The 20,021-nt window shown below is 35.0% G+C and overlaps 1 protein-coding gene across 3 annotated transcripts in view; it reads right to left on the reverse strand.

The window, feature by feature from the left end:
- The window catches only part of LOC138310495 (myosin-IIIb-like), a 55,315-nt gene extending 42,743 nt beyond the window's left edge, over positions 1-12,572 (reverse strand). The window contains exon 1 of one of the 3 annotated variants that reach the window (XM_069251737.1): positions 12,480-12,572. Coding sequence is in view for 2 of the 3 variants with exons in the window: in XM_069251735.1 (XP_069107836.1) it covers positions 2,567-2,585 (19 nt within the window). In the remaining variant the exon portion in view is untranslated. Of the gene's footprint in view, positions 1-2,566; positions 3,382-12,479 lie in introns of those variants that run through there. The other 2 variants (XM_069251735.1, XM_069251736.1) reach the window with 2 other exon arrangements.
- Between the last annotated feature and the right edge of the window lie 7,449 nt (positions 12,573-20,021).

Consider the following 20,021-nt stretch of genomic DNA (forward strand, 5'->3'; position numbering starts at 1 on the left):
TTTGATTACAACTCTCCAGTAAGTTACACAATCACGTTACGTAAACATATACATTCAAGGGGAAAACACTCTCAGATGGGTTTTTTAAAGACCACAAAATTTTATCACATGCGAAGATTATAAAATTGGTAAATGAAGACCATGGAGGCCCCAATTTCTAGAAAAATAAAGTAAAGTTTTGACTTAAGTCTACATTTTTGCTTCGAGAAGTCAGAGCCTGGTTTATTAGTGTATCGTTATAATGTCTCAATTACTTAGGTAAACGCTTAGCAATATAAGCCTCAGGTTGACAACAGGGGAAGTTATTGAGCAATATATTACATGACATTACACAATAAGGTAAATCCTATATTAAAATTGCTGTCCCTAAATGTCCGTAAGTTTATAGATTATCCTAGTAAGAATTCAATCATTGATGTTAACCAACAAAGGGAACTTTCCCTCGATGATTTATTCATTGAACGTGATTTGTCAGATTTACAACTGTTTATAGACTTTATCATCAAATAGAAGGAGGCTAACACACAGGCCTATCATGATCATGTCCAAGGTATTAAAGTCGTCTCATGTGTATATTGATTCCTCAGACCCCATACATGTTTACTGATGCAACTATACATATCTACGATTGATTAGAATCAATAACACACTTTCCAATTCCATTTCAGTTGAATGCAACCTTATCTAAATTTAAATTACTTGTGGAAGTGTATTGATGTTAGTCTATGAGGACAGAATTGAAAGGCACAGTCACCTCCCAATGTATATATATATATGACTTTATAGAGTTAAACATCTAATAGTATATTAACGTAAGCTCATCTACACAACTTATATGGCTACTTATATACTAATGGCATCACATCAGATTCAATATACTGCCAAACGTATAACATATGCAATCGTATTATGACTTCAGTCATCGATATTCATGGTTCACTGTACACATTGTGTTGTATATAAAGTGAATTATCATATATATCTAATAAAGAAGATTGTATAAATATTTAATACCATGGGTGGTCTTATATGTCTAGGACAATGGACACATCTGTAGTATCATTGGCAGAGGATCATGGACAAAAACTTAGATTTATTACAAAATCTCAGAAGTTATTTATTTGAGTAATTCAATAAGAAAGTCAATTAAATTCCCTTTTACTTACTGGAATTCTTCTCTGATTTGAGATTGAACCTAAATTTTATCCAAATTTATATTGCAAAGGTCATCAATTTGACAAACATTTGTATGTAAAACATCAATTGACCTATACATTTGTATGGAAAACATCTATTGACCTATACATTTGTATGGAAAACATCAATTGACCTACATTTGCATGGAAAACATCTTTTTAACCTACATTTGCATGGAGAACATCAATTTGACCTACATTTGTATGGAGAATATCAATTTGACCTGTATTTGTTTGAAGAATATCAAATTGACCTACATTTGTATTCAATATCAATTTGACTTACGGTTTATACTGCATCAACATCATCAATATGACCTACTTTTGCATGGCAAACATCATCAAAGACCTAAATTTATATGGTGAACATCAGCAATTTGACTCGGGTGCCAACTATACTCAATCTGGTTGGTGATTTTTCTCTGTGTACTACAGCTTTTCTCTACCTAAAAACTTGGCATATCCTTTAATGAACCTGCTGTTAATTGGACAATATTCAACCAATCACACCAAACTAAGAATTAGGATTCTGTCATTCCAAAAGAAAGGAGACTTTAGGTACTTTTTAATGATGGTGAAATACGAACAGAAAGGGTATTGGTGGTATCTACAGAGAATTCAGGAAGTGAGAATTGACAGTGAAAATCTATAGACAGCAGGTGTGAGTCGGGAATGTTAGGTACTTATGGAGGGGATTCCATCTCGATAAGTGTGGGGGAAGGGGGTATCCATCAATTTTAATGGGACATATTGAATATCTATCTACAGATAGAATATCACAAGCCCTTGCTGAGCTCTCAGTTATAATGTCTGGTTGATGTATACTATACTATACAGTTACAATGTAGACCCCATCTATAACCATGGCAACCAAGATTTCTCTCAGAAGAGTTTTGTCAGATCTTTTAATTTTGAACTTTCTACATTAATGTAGGATTTTAAATTATAGCGGGATTGCAGGGTTTAATCAAAATGTCATTCATAGTATATGTAAGAACTAAAGTATAAAATTATTGATGACATAAAGAAACAGGAACAAGATAGAGATAGGCAAGGCAATTATCTTTGGTATAATTAAAATTATGCATGAATGCAAAATCTTTTCTCAACATTTTTTAAAGATATTAAATGGCTTTTAACCTTCACACTAAACTGATTATACAATGACAGTATATTTTTTTTCATTTTTTTTTTTTTTTGGTTTGGTTGTAAATTAGAACAGCATTAGAAATTAACTCATTCACCTCTGAAGACAGATTTGAAATCTTCCAGAACTAAAGCTGGAACAATTCATTATAGAATTTCAGGGGCCTTTTTCAGAAGCCTGTTTATACTACAACCATACATTATAAAAGATGTAAATGATTTACCTTTCACTTTAGTTTTCATCCTTGATGAATTTCGTCAGATTTCAATATTAATGTATATTTCTTCCGCAACTACTAAAATTCATCTTCCACACATGATATATAACTATCTCAAATGTCAAAACATAACAGATAAATCCCTCTAATGTCAAAATGAAGAAGAAATATAAATCTCTCAAGTGTAAAAATAAATTCCTGAAATGTTAATTAAAACAAAGCAGAAATATAAATCCCTCTGATGTCAAAATGCAGCAGAATATATATCCTTCAAATGTCAAAACATCACGGACGGTAAAAATCTCTCAGATGTCGAAACGACGCACTTGTTATTAAAAATTCTGCAGATGAATGAATTCACACAACTCACACAGGCATGATTGATAACCAAAACACATAATCCCGTAAATAGAAAACTTCGGAATTGAATCTTATATCCCTTGAACAAGTGTTTCTGGTATAAGAGTATAAATCTGTTGCGATATCTACACAGTATAGACTCCGTTATCTATACATTCTTTCACACACTGTGGTCAGTATTCTGTAGTTTAAAATCCTGTATGATCACTTCTTATTACCAGACCAATATAAGTTAATGTTTCTGTAGGAATCTTACGTAAATCAAACTCATCAAATGACTGTACGCCTGTTAGTATTTATGCATCCTGTCCGTGAAGTGGCGGCTTGCCCAACTACACTGTTAATCAATACAGTAAGCAATACCTGTACAACAGCACGGAATCTGCAGGTATATTCCGTAACCTCACCATGTACAGAATATCAAATCCACTTAAGGGAACCGGAATATTTCATGGATGAATTTGTCATGATAAGAGAAATGCAAATATGGAAATGTTGAAATATCTGCTCAGCTCCTAGCTGGTACTTAACTGCTATTGGTCATGTGAAGAAATGCGTTTTACAGGTAGCTATATATATATATAATGTTCCGAGCACTGCCAAATCATAAATAAGTCATACAGGTAAAAAAACGTTAAGATATATTTCTGAAAGTCAGGTGGTATATCTTCTACTCCTGATAGATGTTGTCAAGGTTAATTGTTAAAATAGCATTACTTGTATTTTACATAGCACAGGCTATAAATGTCATGAAAATATTGTTCCCTCATCAGTTTCAATATAACTCCTGCTAATTGTGAGAATATATTAAAATCCTCCATGGTTAATTTTATCGTGCATTTTGAAAACAATCTGGAAACCAATTGTGGATGGACAGAAGGACACTGCGATTCCAGCACCTCGATGTGAGGCCCAGGGTTTTAAAAACGTTTCAGATGTACGTTGTTGTACGTACACAATCAATGTGGAGGGAAATCTTATCAGTCGAAGTTCAGAAAACTTCCTCATTGCACCGTTTTAAAATTGACCAGTCAGAACAGCTCCACCACTGGCTCACTGCCATTTTTCACAAATAAATGAATGATATTTATGATTACAGTTTTTTAAGTCTGGAAATCACAGGAAAGTGATTGATGGTAACATTTTAAGCCAATAACCTGCATTAAGAATCTAAGTATCTCTATGTGACATTTAAGGTCAGGTCTCAATTGGTCAGATGTCGTCTATGCTTACAAGAAAATCATTTTAGACCACATAACATTGTATGCTGTTCAGGGATAAAATACAGGTATACAAAATGCATGTATGATGCATGTACGTGAGTTATTTTCATATGAATATATAAAAATCCATAAATACTAAGGAAAATGACACAAATTTGACAATATTTTGGTTTACGATTGGTCTGCTGTGGTCTATGCATGATTATATAAGTATAACATTTTAGGCCAGTATTCTTTTTTAAAGCCTGTGTAACTCTATGTAACATTATAGGCCAGTCTAGATTGGTCAGCTGTGGTCAATGGTTTTATAAGTATAACATTTAAGACCAATAATCTTTTTTAAAGCCTGTGTAGCTCTGTGTAAAATTAAAGGTAATTTTGGTCTACGATTGGTCTGCTTCAGTCTGTTTTACCTGCCCGTACCTTTGCCCGTACCTCACTCATGCCTAGAAGGAACAGGAACATCTGGGCTCACTCGCCTGTCACGTCACAGAATCAATCTTATCATGAATACTTAATATAAACTTCATCAGAGGTACCACCATGTGGAAAGGCCATACCAACAAAACATGTGTTGAATTCTTAATATCAATTCTAACTCTACCACAGGTTAATAACACGGAAAGGCAGAACTAATAAATGATGTGTTGGATTCTTAATATCAATTCTAACTCTACCGCAGGTAAACAATATGGAAAGGCCAAGCCAACAAACAATGAGTTGGATTCTTAATATCAATTCTGATTCTATCGCAAGTAAATAACATGGAAAGGTCGAGCCAACAAAAGATATGTTTATTTCTTGATATCAAGTTTATATTAGGTATACCTTGTGATTATAGGAGAAACCAACAAAATATAATATGAAATAATATTTAACACTACGCTGCCCTCCAAAATTTCTGTTCCACATGCAGTTTTTATGAATCAAATTAAAATACAAAATAAGGGGCCCAATGGCCGTAAAACGGTCATCTGACTACCTTGGCAGCAGTCAAATAGGAAACTGATCAGATAGGTGTCATGGTGGCCATCTTGCTATGGGATCAACCCAAGATGTAACAACACATTGTTGAGATCATGTCAGGATCATTTCAGGCAAGTTTCAGCCAAATTGCACCGGTAGAATTTGAGAAGAAGTTCAAAATGTGTTTAAAGATGGCGGCTCTGGCTGCCATCTTGGATGTCGGATCGACCCGGAAATAACAACACTTTGTCATGACCTTGTCAGGATCATTTCAGGCAAGTTTCAGCCATTCTCTCGCCCTGTTTTGTGAATTATTCTATATTTGCATGTTAAGGAAGGTATTGATTGTGACGTCGTGAAAACGACGTGAGTTTTGCTCATAAAATAATGACATCACAATTGAACCCTACCCATAAGGGAGGTAACTCCGTAATATACAAAGACGGAATATATTGTTGATCTTCTAGCTTCATGCTAGAGGGTCAAATTATCTTTAGCCCAGATGGGAGAGCGGTGGTCCAGTAAGTCTGGGGTCGTGGGTTTGATCAGGCCTGGCTTTTCACATTATAATATATAGCTTGCTCTTGGCATACATACAATGTACATATTATACATATGTTTATGTAGCATCTACTTAAGAATGTACCTTACATGTGTGACCTGTGTTATTTGCGACATAAGTACATTGATTTTCACCTGGATATCAATAAAATCTCGTTACAGGTAGTGAAGATTTTTCCAGGTGTTGTGTGTCCGACCGGCATGTAATACTATTATAACCATCTCGAATAAAGCTGGGTGGGGAATATCTCGGATCGGTTCAAAAACTCTTCTCAATGTCAGACATTATACAGGATACAGCTGTGCAAGTCTCCTAGGTCTGTATACAAAGATGACATAGGGCCAAGATAACAGAAAAAAAACCTGTACTTAATCTGAAAATAAATCTGTAGGGACCAATGCCATGATAATCGAGAACTCCAAATTCATTTTGATATTCATTTTTAAAAGAATTTCATAAAGAAAGTTGGTTTTAATTGTTTAACATTGTTTAACAGCCAGGGTCATTTAAGGATGTGCCAGGTTTGTTTGTGGAAGAAAGCCGGAGTTCCCAGAGAAAAACCACCGACCAGTGGTCAGTACCTGGCAACTGCCCCACATGGGATTCGAACTCAAACCCAGAGGTGGGGGGCTTGTGGTAAAATGTCGGGACAGCTGCAGTTTATAGGGCTTGTGGTAATATGTCGGGACAGCCGCAGTTTATAGTAATAGATAATGCAGTATAGACAGGTAACTATCTATAATTATTGTTCAGCATTGAAGGCCAATCCATACTTTAAATGTCCCTGATCACAGCTTCAACTTTCCTCAAATATAGTGTGGCAGTTATCTAATATAGTGTGGCAGTTATCTACGTGTAGTAAATAAAAACTTTCATTTTCAAGCCAGGCTGTCAAAGTAATGGGGACCAGATGTAAACGAAGTTACATGAGATCGATAAAGTTTTCCATTAAAAAGGGATTTATCAAAAACTTTATAACTCACACAATAGGAACTTTATACACAGGACATTGAAAGTTTGATAAACCTGAAAAGCCCTACATGATCATCTATTGTTAGTATAAATGTTCATGGAATCAGCTGATTTTTTGATGTTTTGGACACCTGCTACACTGTATACATGCTGTACATGTACTTCAAGTTGAAAATGTAACCGGGAAGATTGACTTTCCCAAATCAAAACCTCCTTCAAGGGAACGAAATTTCTGATGATGCAACAAATTAAAGCTGTTTGGTTTTAGTAATTAAGTTTCATTGTAATTTTGACAGTGTAGCTAAGTTTTCTGTCATTTCGTTTAGAGTAATGCAGACGGAGAGTGTAAAAGCCATTTCTACTTCTCTCTGAAATTCAAATACAATTGGCTATAAGTGATTTATTTCCAATTGAAAGAAAATGCATGGCTTACTGATAGCCTATTCTTCCTGGCCTTCTCCATCCACGCTAGTTATTTTTGTCTTAGGAAAAATAGGCTATGCTAGCTGTCTCTTTCTCCAGAGAAATTTTCAGAAGAGGTAATCTAGAATGGGAAGGGGAGAAGTGTGTAATGACAGCTGCCAGCATTATAAATTTCAGAAGTATTCCTTCAACAGAATTGATGAGAAGAACAACAAGAGATCCCAGAGGGATCTTGGCGCCCACCAAAGAATGATCTATGTCTGACAATGGAAAGAGGGATCTTTTCTCTGCTTTTCAAACTTTTGCAAACATACTACATATAAAATTTGAGACAGATCGCTTCAGTACTTTCTGAGAAATAGCAGTAACAAACTTCAACTATCAAAATCCAAGATGGCTCCTTGGCGGCCATCTTGTAAATCGATCGGTCCCAAATCGAAATATGCACAACTAGGGCCATAGAGGAACCTATATATGAAATTTGAGACAGATTCATTCAATACTTTCTGAGAAATAGTGATAACAAACTTTAACTATCAAATTCCAAGATGGCAGCCTGGCGGCCATTTTTGTTGACCGATCGATCCAAAAACGCATTATGCACAACAAGAGCCCTAGGGAAACCTACATATGAAATATGAGAAAGATCCCTTCAGTACTTTGTGAGAAATAGCGAATAACAAACTTTAACTATCAAATTCCAAGATGGCAGCCTGGCGGCCATTTTGTTGACCGATCGATCCAAAAACGCATTATGCACAACAAGAGCCCTAGGGAAACCTACATATGAAATATGAGAAAGATCCCTTCAGTACTTTGTGAGAAATAGCGATATTAATCTTTAACTATCAAAATCCAAGATGGCTGCCTGGTGGCCATTTTGTTGACCGATCGATCCAAAAACGCATTATGCACAACTAGGGCCCTAGGGGAACCTACATATGAAATTTGAGAAAGATCCCTTCAGTACTTTCTGAGAAATAGCGATAACAAACTTTAAGTATCAAAATCCAAGATGGCTGCCTGGCGGCCATCTTGTTAACCGATTGGTCCCAAAATGCAATATGCACAACTAGGGCCCTAGGGGAACCTACATATGAAATTTGAGAAAGATCCCTTCAGTACTTTCTGAGAAATAGCGATAACAAACTTTAAGTATTAAAATCCAAGATGGCTGCCTGGCGGCCATCTTGTTAACCGATTGGTCCCAAAATGCAATATGCACAACTAGGGCCCTAGGGGAACCTACATATGAAATTTGAGAAAGATCCCTTCAGTACTTTCTGAGAAATAGCGATAACAAACTTTAAGTATCAAAATCCAAGATGGCTGCCTGGCGGCCATCTTGTTAACCGATTGGTCCCAAAATGCAATATGCACAACTAGGGCCCTAGGGGAACCTACATATGAAATTTGAGAAAGATCTCTTCAGTACTTTCTGAGAAATAGCGATAACAAACTTTAAGTATCAAAATCCAAGATGGCTGCCTGGCGGCCATCTTGTTAACCGATTGGTCCCAAAATGCAATATGCACAACTAGGGCCCTAGGGGAACCTACATATGAAATTTGAGAAAGATCCCTTCAGTGCTTTCTGAGAAATAGCGATAACAAGAATTGTTAACGGACGGACGGACGGAAGGAACGGACGGAAGGACGGACGGACCACGGACAAAAAGCGATTTGAATAGCCCACCATCTGATGATGAGAAGAACAATAAAGTTAAATTACAAGACAATTCGTCAGTACTAACCTTGTTTTCATTAATTAATCCACGAGAATGACAAATCCAGTTATAAATACTAGTACCTGTTCCACACTGAAATCAACAACAGGTGCCACAAAAGATGTGATAAGCCCCTACCATACCTGAGGTTGAACTAACAAACTGGCGCTGATTAACAACCACAAGGGATTTACTAACGGCTGTATCACTAAAGTGTTATTCAATAGTCTAAATTCAATATTTACATGAACCACACATCACATATACCTGTCATATTCTTCAAAATTTTTCATTAGGTTGTCACGAAAAATTCTAAATTTTGTACTTTTACAAGAATAAATTTTCTTTTCAAAGTTAATTTTTTAAGTGTACTGGAATTATCATTGTGTGTGATTGATGGCTTTAAGTTATATCTGAGGAAGTGTTGATCCTGTGTTAGCATAAACAAACAAACGTTTGTTTACTTTAAGCTCTTTAATATAAACTCTCCTGTTAAATTAGGCATGAAAAAAAAAGTTTAAAGACTCCACGAAATGTTTGACCACACAACGATGTAGACATTTATGACCTGTATACAGGTATGACCACACAAACATATAGACATCTATCACCTATGTACAGATATGACCACACAAACATGTAGACATCACCTGTATACAGGTATGACCACACAAAGATGTACACATTTATTACCTGTATACAGGTATGACCTCACAAAGATGTACACATTTATCACCTGTATACAGGTATGACCACACAAAGATGTAGACATTTATCACCTGTATACAGGTATGACCACACAAAGATGTAGACATTTATCACCTGTATACAGGTATGACCACACAAAGATGTAGACATTTATCACCTGTATACAGATATGACCTCACAAAGATGTACACATTTATCACCTGTATTCAGGTATGACCACACAAAGATGTAGACATTTATCACCTGTATACAGGTATGACCACACAAAGATGTAGACATTTATCACCTGTATACAGGTATGACCTCACAAAGATGTAGACATCTATCACCTGTATACAGGTATGACCACACAAAGATGTAGACATCTATCACCTCTATACAGGTATGATCACACAAAGACGTAGACATTTATCACCTGTATACAGGTATGACCACACAGAGATGTAGACATTTATCACCTGTATACAGGTATGACCACACAAAGATGTAGACATTTATCACCTGTATACAGGTATGACGACACAAAGTTGTACACATTTATCACCTGTAAACAGGTATGACCACACAAAGATGTAGACATTTATTACCTGTATACAGGTATGACCTCACAAAGATGTAGGGCTGAAACGATTAGTCGAATAATCGGAGGCGATTAGATTAATGAAGCTAATCGCTGATAATCGATTAAAGATTTTATTAATCGTTAATCGTAACATGCATAGCCAGTGCATTGTAAGCTGACTAAACACGTTGACAGATCATGGATTTCTGAGTAAGCCATTTCTACTGGAGTTTCATCTCTTTATGTACATGTTTTGAACTCAACAAAGCATATATGATGTGAGAAATACTTGTTAAATTATATCTCTGTGGAAGTTAAAGTCATTAATCAATGAAAAAGTGGATGTCATGAGAAAGCTTGCATCACGCTGTTCGCCAATTTTCACTGGCGATCGACTCCATGTTGTTACGTCACGGAGGCCTAATCGCCGCCGGGATGCTCGGGAGCGGAAGGAGCAGTAATCTTGAACATTTAAATTTTACTATTGCATGTGTTTATCATATAAAAAGAATGTTTTTGTTCATATTCTAATTGAATATAAGAGTTGTTGATTTATTTTATTTTTTTGATCACGGAAATAAAAAAGTTCATTGACGAAAATTTGGTCATGTCGCTCCGTGGCGATCCGGATTTGGTTGATTAGTCGTACGTGTGAAGGTCACGTCAAAACAGCGGGTTAGCAGACTTGATTTAAACGATGTTACGGAAGACAATACAGGAACGGAATTCAGAGCTTATTTGGGATAAAATACGTTTGTTTTGTCAATAAATCTATTCTTATTTGTTGGTAGGCTTATATTATATAAGGCATGTCCTCTGTCATATTATACGGTAGGTGTTATTATTAGTTGATAACAAAACATGGCGGACGTTTTCAGTAGTCAGTAGTGAAACAATATAGTTGCCTTCAATTCAAACGATTAATCGATTAGTAATCGATTACATGTGACCGATTAATCGAATACAAAAATTACTAATCGTTTCAGCCCTACGAAGATGTAGACATTTAACACCTATATTCAGGTATGACCACACAAAGATGTAGACCTTTATCACCTGTATACAGGTATGACCACACAAAGATGTAGACATTTATCACCTGTATACAGGTATGACCTCACAAAGATGTTCACATTTATCACCTGCATTCAGGTATGACCACACAAAGATGTAGACATTTATCACCTGTATACAGGTATGACCTCACAAAGATGTAGACATTATAACCTGTATACAGGTATGACCACACAAAGATGTAGACATTTATCACCTGTATGCAGGTATGACCACACAAAGATGTAGACATTATAACCTGTATACAGGTATGACATCACAATGATGTAGACATTTATTACCTGTATACAGGTATGACCACACAAAGATGTAGACATTTATCACCTGTATACAGGTATGACCACACAAAGATGTAGACATTTATCACCTGTATACAGGTATGACCTCACAAAGATGTAGACATTTATCACCTGTATACAGGTATGACCTCACAAAGATGTACACATTTATCACCTGTATTCAGGTATGACCACACAAAGATGTAGACATTTATCACCTGTATACAGGTATGACCACACAAAGATGTAGACATTATAACCTGTATACAGGTATGACATCACACAATGATGTAGACATTTATTACCTGTATACAGGTATGACCACACAAAGATGTAGACATTTATCACCTGTATACAGGTATGACCACACAAAGATGTAGACATTTATCACCTGTATACAGATATGACCTCACAAAGATGTAGACATTTATCACCTGTATACAGGTATGACCTCACAAAGATATACACATTTATCACCTGTATTCAGGTATGACCACACAAAGATGTAGACATTTATCACCTGTATACAGATATGACCTCACAAAGATGTAGACATTTATAACCTGTATACAGGTATGACCACACAAAGATGTAGACATTTATAACCTGTATACAGGTATGACCACACAAAGATGTAGACATTTATCACCTGTATACAGGTATGACCTCACAAAGATGTAGACATTTATCACCTGTATACAGGTATGACCTCACAAAGATGTAGACATTTATCACCTGTATACAGGTATGACCACACAAAGATGTAGACATTTATCACCTGTATACAGGTATGACCACACAAAGATGTAGACATTTATCACCTGTATACAGGTATGACCACACAAAGATGTAGACATTTATCACCTGTATACAGGTATGACCACACAAAGATGTAGACATTTATCACATGTATACAGAGATGAGGGGGCCCGGGTCTTAGACTCTCATTTTTTGAAATACAAATTATGTGAAAGTACAAACCTCACATATTGAAATATTTTTCATAAGCCTTGAACCTTCTTCAATAACAGGTGTTTGTAAGCATTAATTAAAGCTCTTTCTTACCTGTTGCAGTTTGAGTGTGTTCTGTTGAATATTCAAATGATAACTGGATATTTCACATCCAAATTATGCTCCATTACAGCAGAAATTGTTCTGAAAATTCAAATCAAAATAGACAAAATGAGTTCATGAATCTGAAATCTCTAAAATGGTCTGATTAAACATTTTCATCCTTAAAAATCTTATCTAATAAAATGATGGTCAATCTTAAAATACCCTAAGATTAAAGATGCTCCATCGCCGACGGAGCATAAATGATATTCATCATTTGAACAATAATCTGTGTTTAATCGTGTATATATATGTCATTTAAAGGGACAATTCACTCAGGCTAATACTGGCTAATTCTTTTACATAACCAAGAAGCAAAATATGGCATAAATGTATTGTTCTACATTTCTTATGAAACATATGACATAAATTATTGACAAATTCCACGTCAATGTTTAGTATTTTAATGGATACCATTGTAATTACAAATCGTTGATCAACACGATTAAGCAGGTACAAGATGTACGCTGTACCCATATCCAAGCCAAAGTCACGCACGTTAAGCAAATGAACTACATAGCCACGTTTGAGGTGATAAAATGATTTTTAGGCAAGATAATTCACCTAATAAGGTAAACACACTACTGTCAGAGGTATTCGAGCAGTTCTAGACAAAAGTAGCATTACTCTACGAGCAAGGGACAGGGTTCGGCATACAAGATGTTTGACCACAATTAGAATGGCGGACAGCGAGCGAGTTTCCACATTTCACACGCATTTCACCACCATGGGCTTTTCTGGCATATCACAGTAAAACCGACTGATCTAATTTCCATTAGAACTGGATTTTTTCTAATATATGTACAAATTTTAATGTTCTCTTAGACTGAATTGTCCCTTTAACACAAAAAATATTATAAAATAATTTTTTTTGCATTTGGTGCATGCGCAATCAGTACTACATTCCATATAGGATATAGTGCCACGGAATTTTTTCGGGATGCAATTAATTATTTTTCATATTTTTAACTTGAAGTAAAATTAGAAGCTCTAATTTTTCAATGGTGGTAATGGTGTAAAGTAAGTAACTTTTGTAACTGAAGAAAAATACTAAATCGTCTGCTGCTGTTTTTGATAGTCAAAAAATACCATTTGTCAGCGGTGGAGCATCTTTAACAATTTGATTTAAATAAATTAAATGCTAATTTTCATAACGCGGGTCGTTTTATGTTTCTAGCCATCGTCCTCATTACCGTGCACCAGTTAATTAATTACTGCGCTAGACAGCAAAACAGTGAAACAAATTTTTACTGTGTACATATAGTTTACGCAGAGAATCTTACATTTGGTTGGTATTATAACGTACGTCCTCTTAGGCCATTTAATTTTAATATACATTTTCGTATGATATTATTATAATTGTTTTTAAGAAACTTTTGCTTCGCAATGGTAGTAGGACTTTAAATAGTTAAGAAAGTGATGATGATTAAGTGTTGTATTGTAAATGGTAAGGTTTAATTTCTGTGGCTTTACAATAGGTATATCGTTCATTCTCCACTAAATGTACAAATTCCATTATTAAGTGTCCTCTATCAATATCGGGACTTAAAAAATAATGTTTGTATATCATGTTTGTTTCACACGTAAAATATATTGATTGATCTTCGAAAATAATCAAGTGTGGTTCCTCTGACCAATTAAGATTTTTCTCATCATCACATTAAATATGGCTCTCGTGACGAATTTCGACTGTCCTCTTAAGCTATAATGTATTTCATAAATCAACGGTGACTAAGGAAATGGGTAAATGTTACATTTTTTTCTATCATATCATAGATATTAGCATACGCAATGAGAATAGACAAGTATTGGCACACAAAATGCTTAGATATTTTTTTATATAACTCATTTTATCATTGTCACAAACTATGCTGGCAGATACGTTACAAACAAATAAAATCATGTGCACAATTAATGTATTATCAAATGTCCACGTTTTTTTTCGTGATAATGAACTTTAATATATGTATACTAACTTTAACCTTTATGACAAGGACACATCCATTAACAATTAAATGGACAGGTGCGATCTAATCTTGAAAATATACATGTTACGCAACGACATCAACAGATACGTTACTACTATGTACTTGATTACCTAAGATGCCACTTTCCCACAGAGATAAATTCACATCACAGTTTGAAAAGTATATAATACTAAGTGTTACAATGTTTGTGGTTTGGTCGACAAGTCACACTGTGTCATTTAAATGATGAGAGGGATTAGTGTCGGTCAGTACGTTACCGACAGATACGTTATGGAAAAAATACCCATATCGACAGAAATTCTCACGCTTGTCATAAAACATTCGAAATTAGCTTAACCACGTGGCAAGTGTCCGAGAGTTTGTCAATAGTTTACAAGCGGGAAGATTCGTTGTGTTGCCAGTGTTGGGAAACTCGAAATAAGAAAAACCTTTACTTTCCTTTAGTATATACCTGTACATAGTAACATATATATACATTTCTGATAATGATCACGTGATTTCTAACACTAGTTAGCTGTATTGATTAAGCTATTAGGTATATAATTAATTGTTAAATGTATAAATCACATATCAAAATAGTAACGTATCTGGTATAAAAGATCATGTATCTGTTTGATGAAAGATGTACCGTTAACTCTAATGTTTAGTGTAAAACTAATAAAAATAGTGTTACATCGACTAATTCAAATACATTCTATAGCCAGATATTGTTAAAATGTTTGTTATACTAATCATACGGTAATGTGATATATAAACATGAAATAACGTATCTGTTTATTTGGTAACGTACCTGTCATATTTGGTAACGGATCTGTACTTTTGTACGTAAACCTTAATTTGAGTGAACTTGGTTTCATTTGTAGCAATTTGTTTCAGACTAGATATGGTAAGAAAATGTAAGTTTAGGGTTGTTTGTGACAAGCAAGTATGACGGAGACTGATACGTTTCTCAGGTGAAGGAAGGCGAGGACACAATGAGAATGAATTATTCCTTTTCTTCATGTCAAAACACATCAACAAAGGACAAGTGAGGTTTCGTTGGCCAAAAATATCAGACGAACTGTTTATCCTGAGACTTTCCTTGTGGAATCAGACTAGTTTTTATCTATATTCAGACAAATTCTGAAGATTCAGACACGTTTTTTTAAATTCAGATAAGTCGCCTAAAATTCAGACAAATGTAATCTAAAATTCAGACAAATGTCATCTAAAATTCAGAGTTGTCGCTGAAGATATTGGCTCCCTGCCAGCAGTCACCGTCGATTAGGTACTGGCCCCCCTGCCAGGGTCGGTCACGGCTGAGCGCACGGCTTACCTGTGTTTCAGCTAGCCAGAACTGGCCAAGTGCCAGGTCCCAGCATGAGCTACCGGTTACCGAGACATCAATCTGTCATGGTAGTATGTCAGGTGAATGGAGTGAAGCTTGTTAAATTAATCTCAAATTAAATCATTCTGAAACAGATATGTTGTCTTGCTATTGTTTTTTTTTCCATTACAATTGCAAAATTCCAGTGTGACCTACCGGTTGCAGGGTATAAGTAATGGTACTGTATTTAATCAGGTAAGAGAAGTGAAGTTTTTGTAACGTAATCTGAATAAAATTCATTCCGAAAAACTGAAGCATTGTCTTGTTGTTGTTGTTTGTAAATAAATAAAACTGCCAAATCCCAGTGTGAACTACCGATATCCGGGGCATAAATCATGGAAATATATCAGGTAAAAGGAGTGAAGTTTTTGTAAAAGGATCTGAATAAAATTCATTCCGTAATTAAACAGAAGTATTGTCTTGTTGTTGTTTGTAACAAAATAAAAACTGTCAAATCCCAGCTTGAACTACCGATTGCCGGGGTATAACTAATGGTAGAATATCAGGTAAGAGAAGTGAAGTTTTTGTAAACGGATCTGAATAAAATTCTTTCCGGAATTAAACGGATGTATTGTGTTGTTGTTTGTAAATAAACTGCCAAAATCCCAGCGTGAACTACCGATTGCCGGGGTATAATTAATGGTAGTATATCAGGTAAGAGAAGTGAAGTTTTTGTGAAAGGATCTGAATAAAATTCATTCCGTATTAAACAGAAGTATTGTCTTGCTGTTGTTTGTAACTAAATAAAAATGCCAAATCCGAACGTGAACTACCGATTGTCGGGATATAAGAAATGGTAGTATATCAGGTAAGAGAAGTGAAGTTTTTGGAAAAGAATCTGAATAAAATTAATTCCGGAATGTAATATAAAAATTGTCTTGTTGTTGTTTGTAACTAAACAAAACTGTCAAATCCCAGCGTGAACTACCGATTGCCGGGGTATAATTAATGGTAGTATATCAGGTAAGAGAAGTGAAGGTTTTGTAAACGGATCTGAATAAAATTCTTTCCGGAATTTAAACGGATGTATTGTGTTGTTTGTAAATAAACTGCCAAATCCCAGCGTGAACTACCGATTGCCGGGGTATAATTAATGGTAGTATATTAGGTAAGAGAAGTGAAGTTTTTGTGAAAGGATCTGAATAAAATTCATTCCGTATTTAAACAGAAGTATTGTCTTGCTGTTGTTTGTAACTAAAAAAAAATGCCAAATCCCAGCTTGAACTACCGATTGTCGGGATATAAGAAATGGTAGTATAATCAGGTAAGAGAAGTGAAGTTTTTTGGAAAAAAATCTGAATAAAATTAATTCCGTAATTTAATATAAAAATTGTCTTGTTGTTGTTTGTAACTAAACAAAACTGTCCAATTCCCAGCGTGAACTACCGATTTGCCGGGGTATAATTAATGGTAGTATATCAGGTAAAGAGAAAAGAAGTTTTTGTGAAAGGATCTGAATAAAATTCATTCCGTATTTAAACAGAAGTATTGTTCTTGTTGTTGGTAACTAAATAAAAACTGCCAAATCCCAGCGTGAACTACCGATTGCCGGAGTATAATTAATGGTAGTATATAAGGTAAGAGAAGTGAAGTTTTTGTGTGAAAGGATCTGAATAAAATTCATTCTGTATTCAAACAGAAGTATTGTCTTGTTGTTGTTGTTTTTAACTAAAATAAAACTGCCAAATCCCAGCGAGAACTACCCGATTGTCGTGGTATAAGAAATGGTAGTATATCAGGTAAGAGAAGTGAAGTTTTTGTAAAAGGATCTGAATAAAATTCTTTCCGGAATTAAACAGAAGTATTGTGTTGTTGTTTGTAAAATAAGTAAAACTACTGAATCCCAGCGTGAACTACCGATTGCCGGGGTATAATTAATGGTAGTATATCAGGTAAGAGAAGTGAAGTTTTTGGAAAAGAATCTGAATAAAATTAATTCCGGAATTAAACAGAAGTATTGTGTTGTTGTTTGTAAATTAAGTAAAACTACTAAATCCCAGCGTGAACTACCGATTGCCGGGGTATAATTAATGGTCAGTATATCAGGAAAGAGAAAAGAAGTTTTTGTGAAAGGATCTGAATAATATTCATTCCGAAATTTAAACAGAAGTATTGTCTTGTTGTTTGGTAACTAAATAAAAATGCCAAATCCCAGCGTGAACTACTGATTGTCGGGTTATAAGAAATGGTAGTATATTCGGGGTAAAAGGGGTGAAGTTTTTTGTAAAAGGATTTGAAATAAAATTCATTCCGTAATTAAACTGAAGTATTGTCTTGTTGTTGTTGTTTGTAACTAAATAAAAATAAAACTGCCAAATCCATGCGTGAACTACCGTAATACCGTGGTATAAGAAATAGTCAGTAATATCAAGTAAGAGAAGTGAAGTTTTTAGTAAAAGAATCTGAATAAAATTTCATGTTCGAAATTAAAAATTGTAAGTATTGTCTAGTTAGATGTTTGTAAATAAGGTAAAACATGCCAAAACCCAGCGTGTAAACTACCGTTTGCCGGGGTATACATTTGTAATGGTAAGTAGAACATGTTAGAGAAAAGAAGTTTTTTGCAAAAGAATCAGAAAATAATTGCTCGTGGGCACTATACCTGAGAGTTAGGCAGATGACAAGGATCAATCACTCAATTAGCGTAACCTGTGGCTGTCCCAAGCAACGCACAGGTGGGCTGTCCCTTGCTATCAGTATGAGTGATCCCTCAATGTCTTCGTAACGTTATGCCAGCGGCACGGTACTTATTGCTTAGTTAAACACTGGTTGTGATTTAGTTTACAATGGTTGTGATTTTCCCCGTGAGTTATTACAGAGACGTAGACATAATATAACAGAGACGTAGATAAAATAAATAATGTATGTGTCTGGTTATACACACTTTTTTTTTTAAATTAGGACAAACTGCTACCTGTTTGGTACTATATCTCATGATGTATGTATCGTCTTGTGTGAAATTAATATTTTAAATGAAACAGATGAACGTTTTACTGAAAATCAATCATATTTACGTTAAGTTTGTTGAAACGAAAACTTGCTGGACATGAAGTCGAAATATATATTATGCGACTTGAACTTCTCGATATTTCTGAAAAAATGCCTTTTTGATTGATTATAAACAAATAAACAAGAAATGCCCACAGTAAGAATATTGGGACGTTGACCGACCAGTTAGCCGGCCGGACACAGGTAAAGTAGCTGTGCCAGCGAGGCATGGTCGCACTCTGCACAGCAGGAGTCTTCACACCTCCCGGTGAAGAAATATAGCCTCCGGGCCAGGCTTGAAGAAAAAGTCGTAATTTACTTTACAACTCGTCGTAACATAACTTTACTATTGTAATATAACGTAATTTTTACGAATATGATAAGAAAAATACTATGTGATTTTACCAAGCTGCTTTATCGTTGGATACTTAACAGAATACATAATGTATTGCTGGCTTTACGATAAGAAATTAACCAGTCATGTTAATTTAACATTTCATATTATTTTGTTTTCTTTTTTCATAATGAGGAAAAACGGTATAAAGCTAGTATATTAATAATCCGAAATAAAAGGCCAAAATAAATTCAAAGTAAAATCAAAAATCTTTTCTATGGAATATATATTCTGGCACTATAGGGCCTTCTTCAGTCCGAAATAACACTACCCAACGTGTTCGTCTACATGTTTGTTTTTACATCTATTGTTTTCTTTTTATTTCCAGAGTGTAGAGGTCCCGTGGTATATAGCGATGACGCCGGGGCCAAAATGACAACTGATGGATAGAAGAATAGATTACAACGGTTATTTATATTATTGTATATAACGCAATTCAATTGGTCATTATTAACATTGACCTAGTCAAAAAAAGAGGAGAATGTGGCAAGATAAATACAAGACGAATGGAGGGTTGATTGATCTTTAATATAGTCGGCGATGTAAGATTACTTTTGAAACAATATTCTGTGTGTATATAGACTGCTTTCTCTGTCAGGTCACACGGATCACCATAATTATATAATTACCTTTACATTCTATTGCAGGTTGTCATGGTTACCAACGGTAATTACCCCTCTCCCGAGTAATAATTAGATCACATCTCACCCTAAATATGATCAATCAATCAATCAAAACCCTAACCCTAAATATGTACC

This window comes from Argopecten irradians, chromosome 16 (genome assembly GCF_041381155.1).
Source record: "Argopecten irradians isolate NY chromosome 16, Ai_NY, whole genome shotgun sequence".
Taxonomy (NCBI): domain Eukaryota; kingdom Metazoa; phylum Mollusca; class Bivalvia; order Pectinida; family Pectinidae; genus Argopecten; species Argopecten irradians.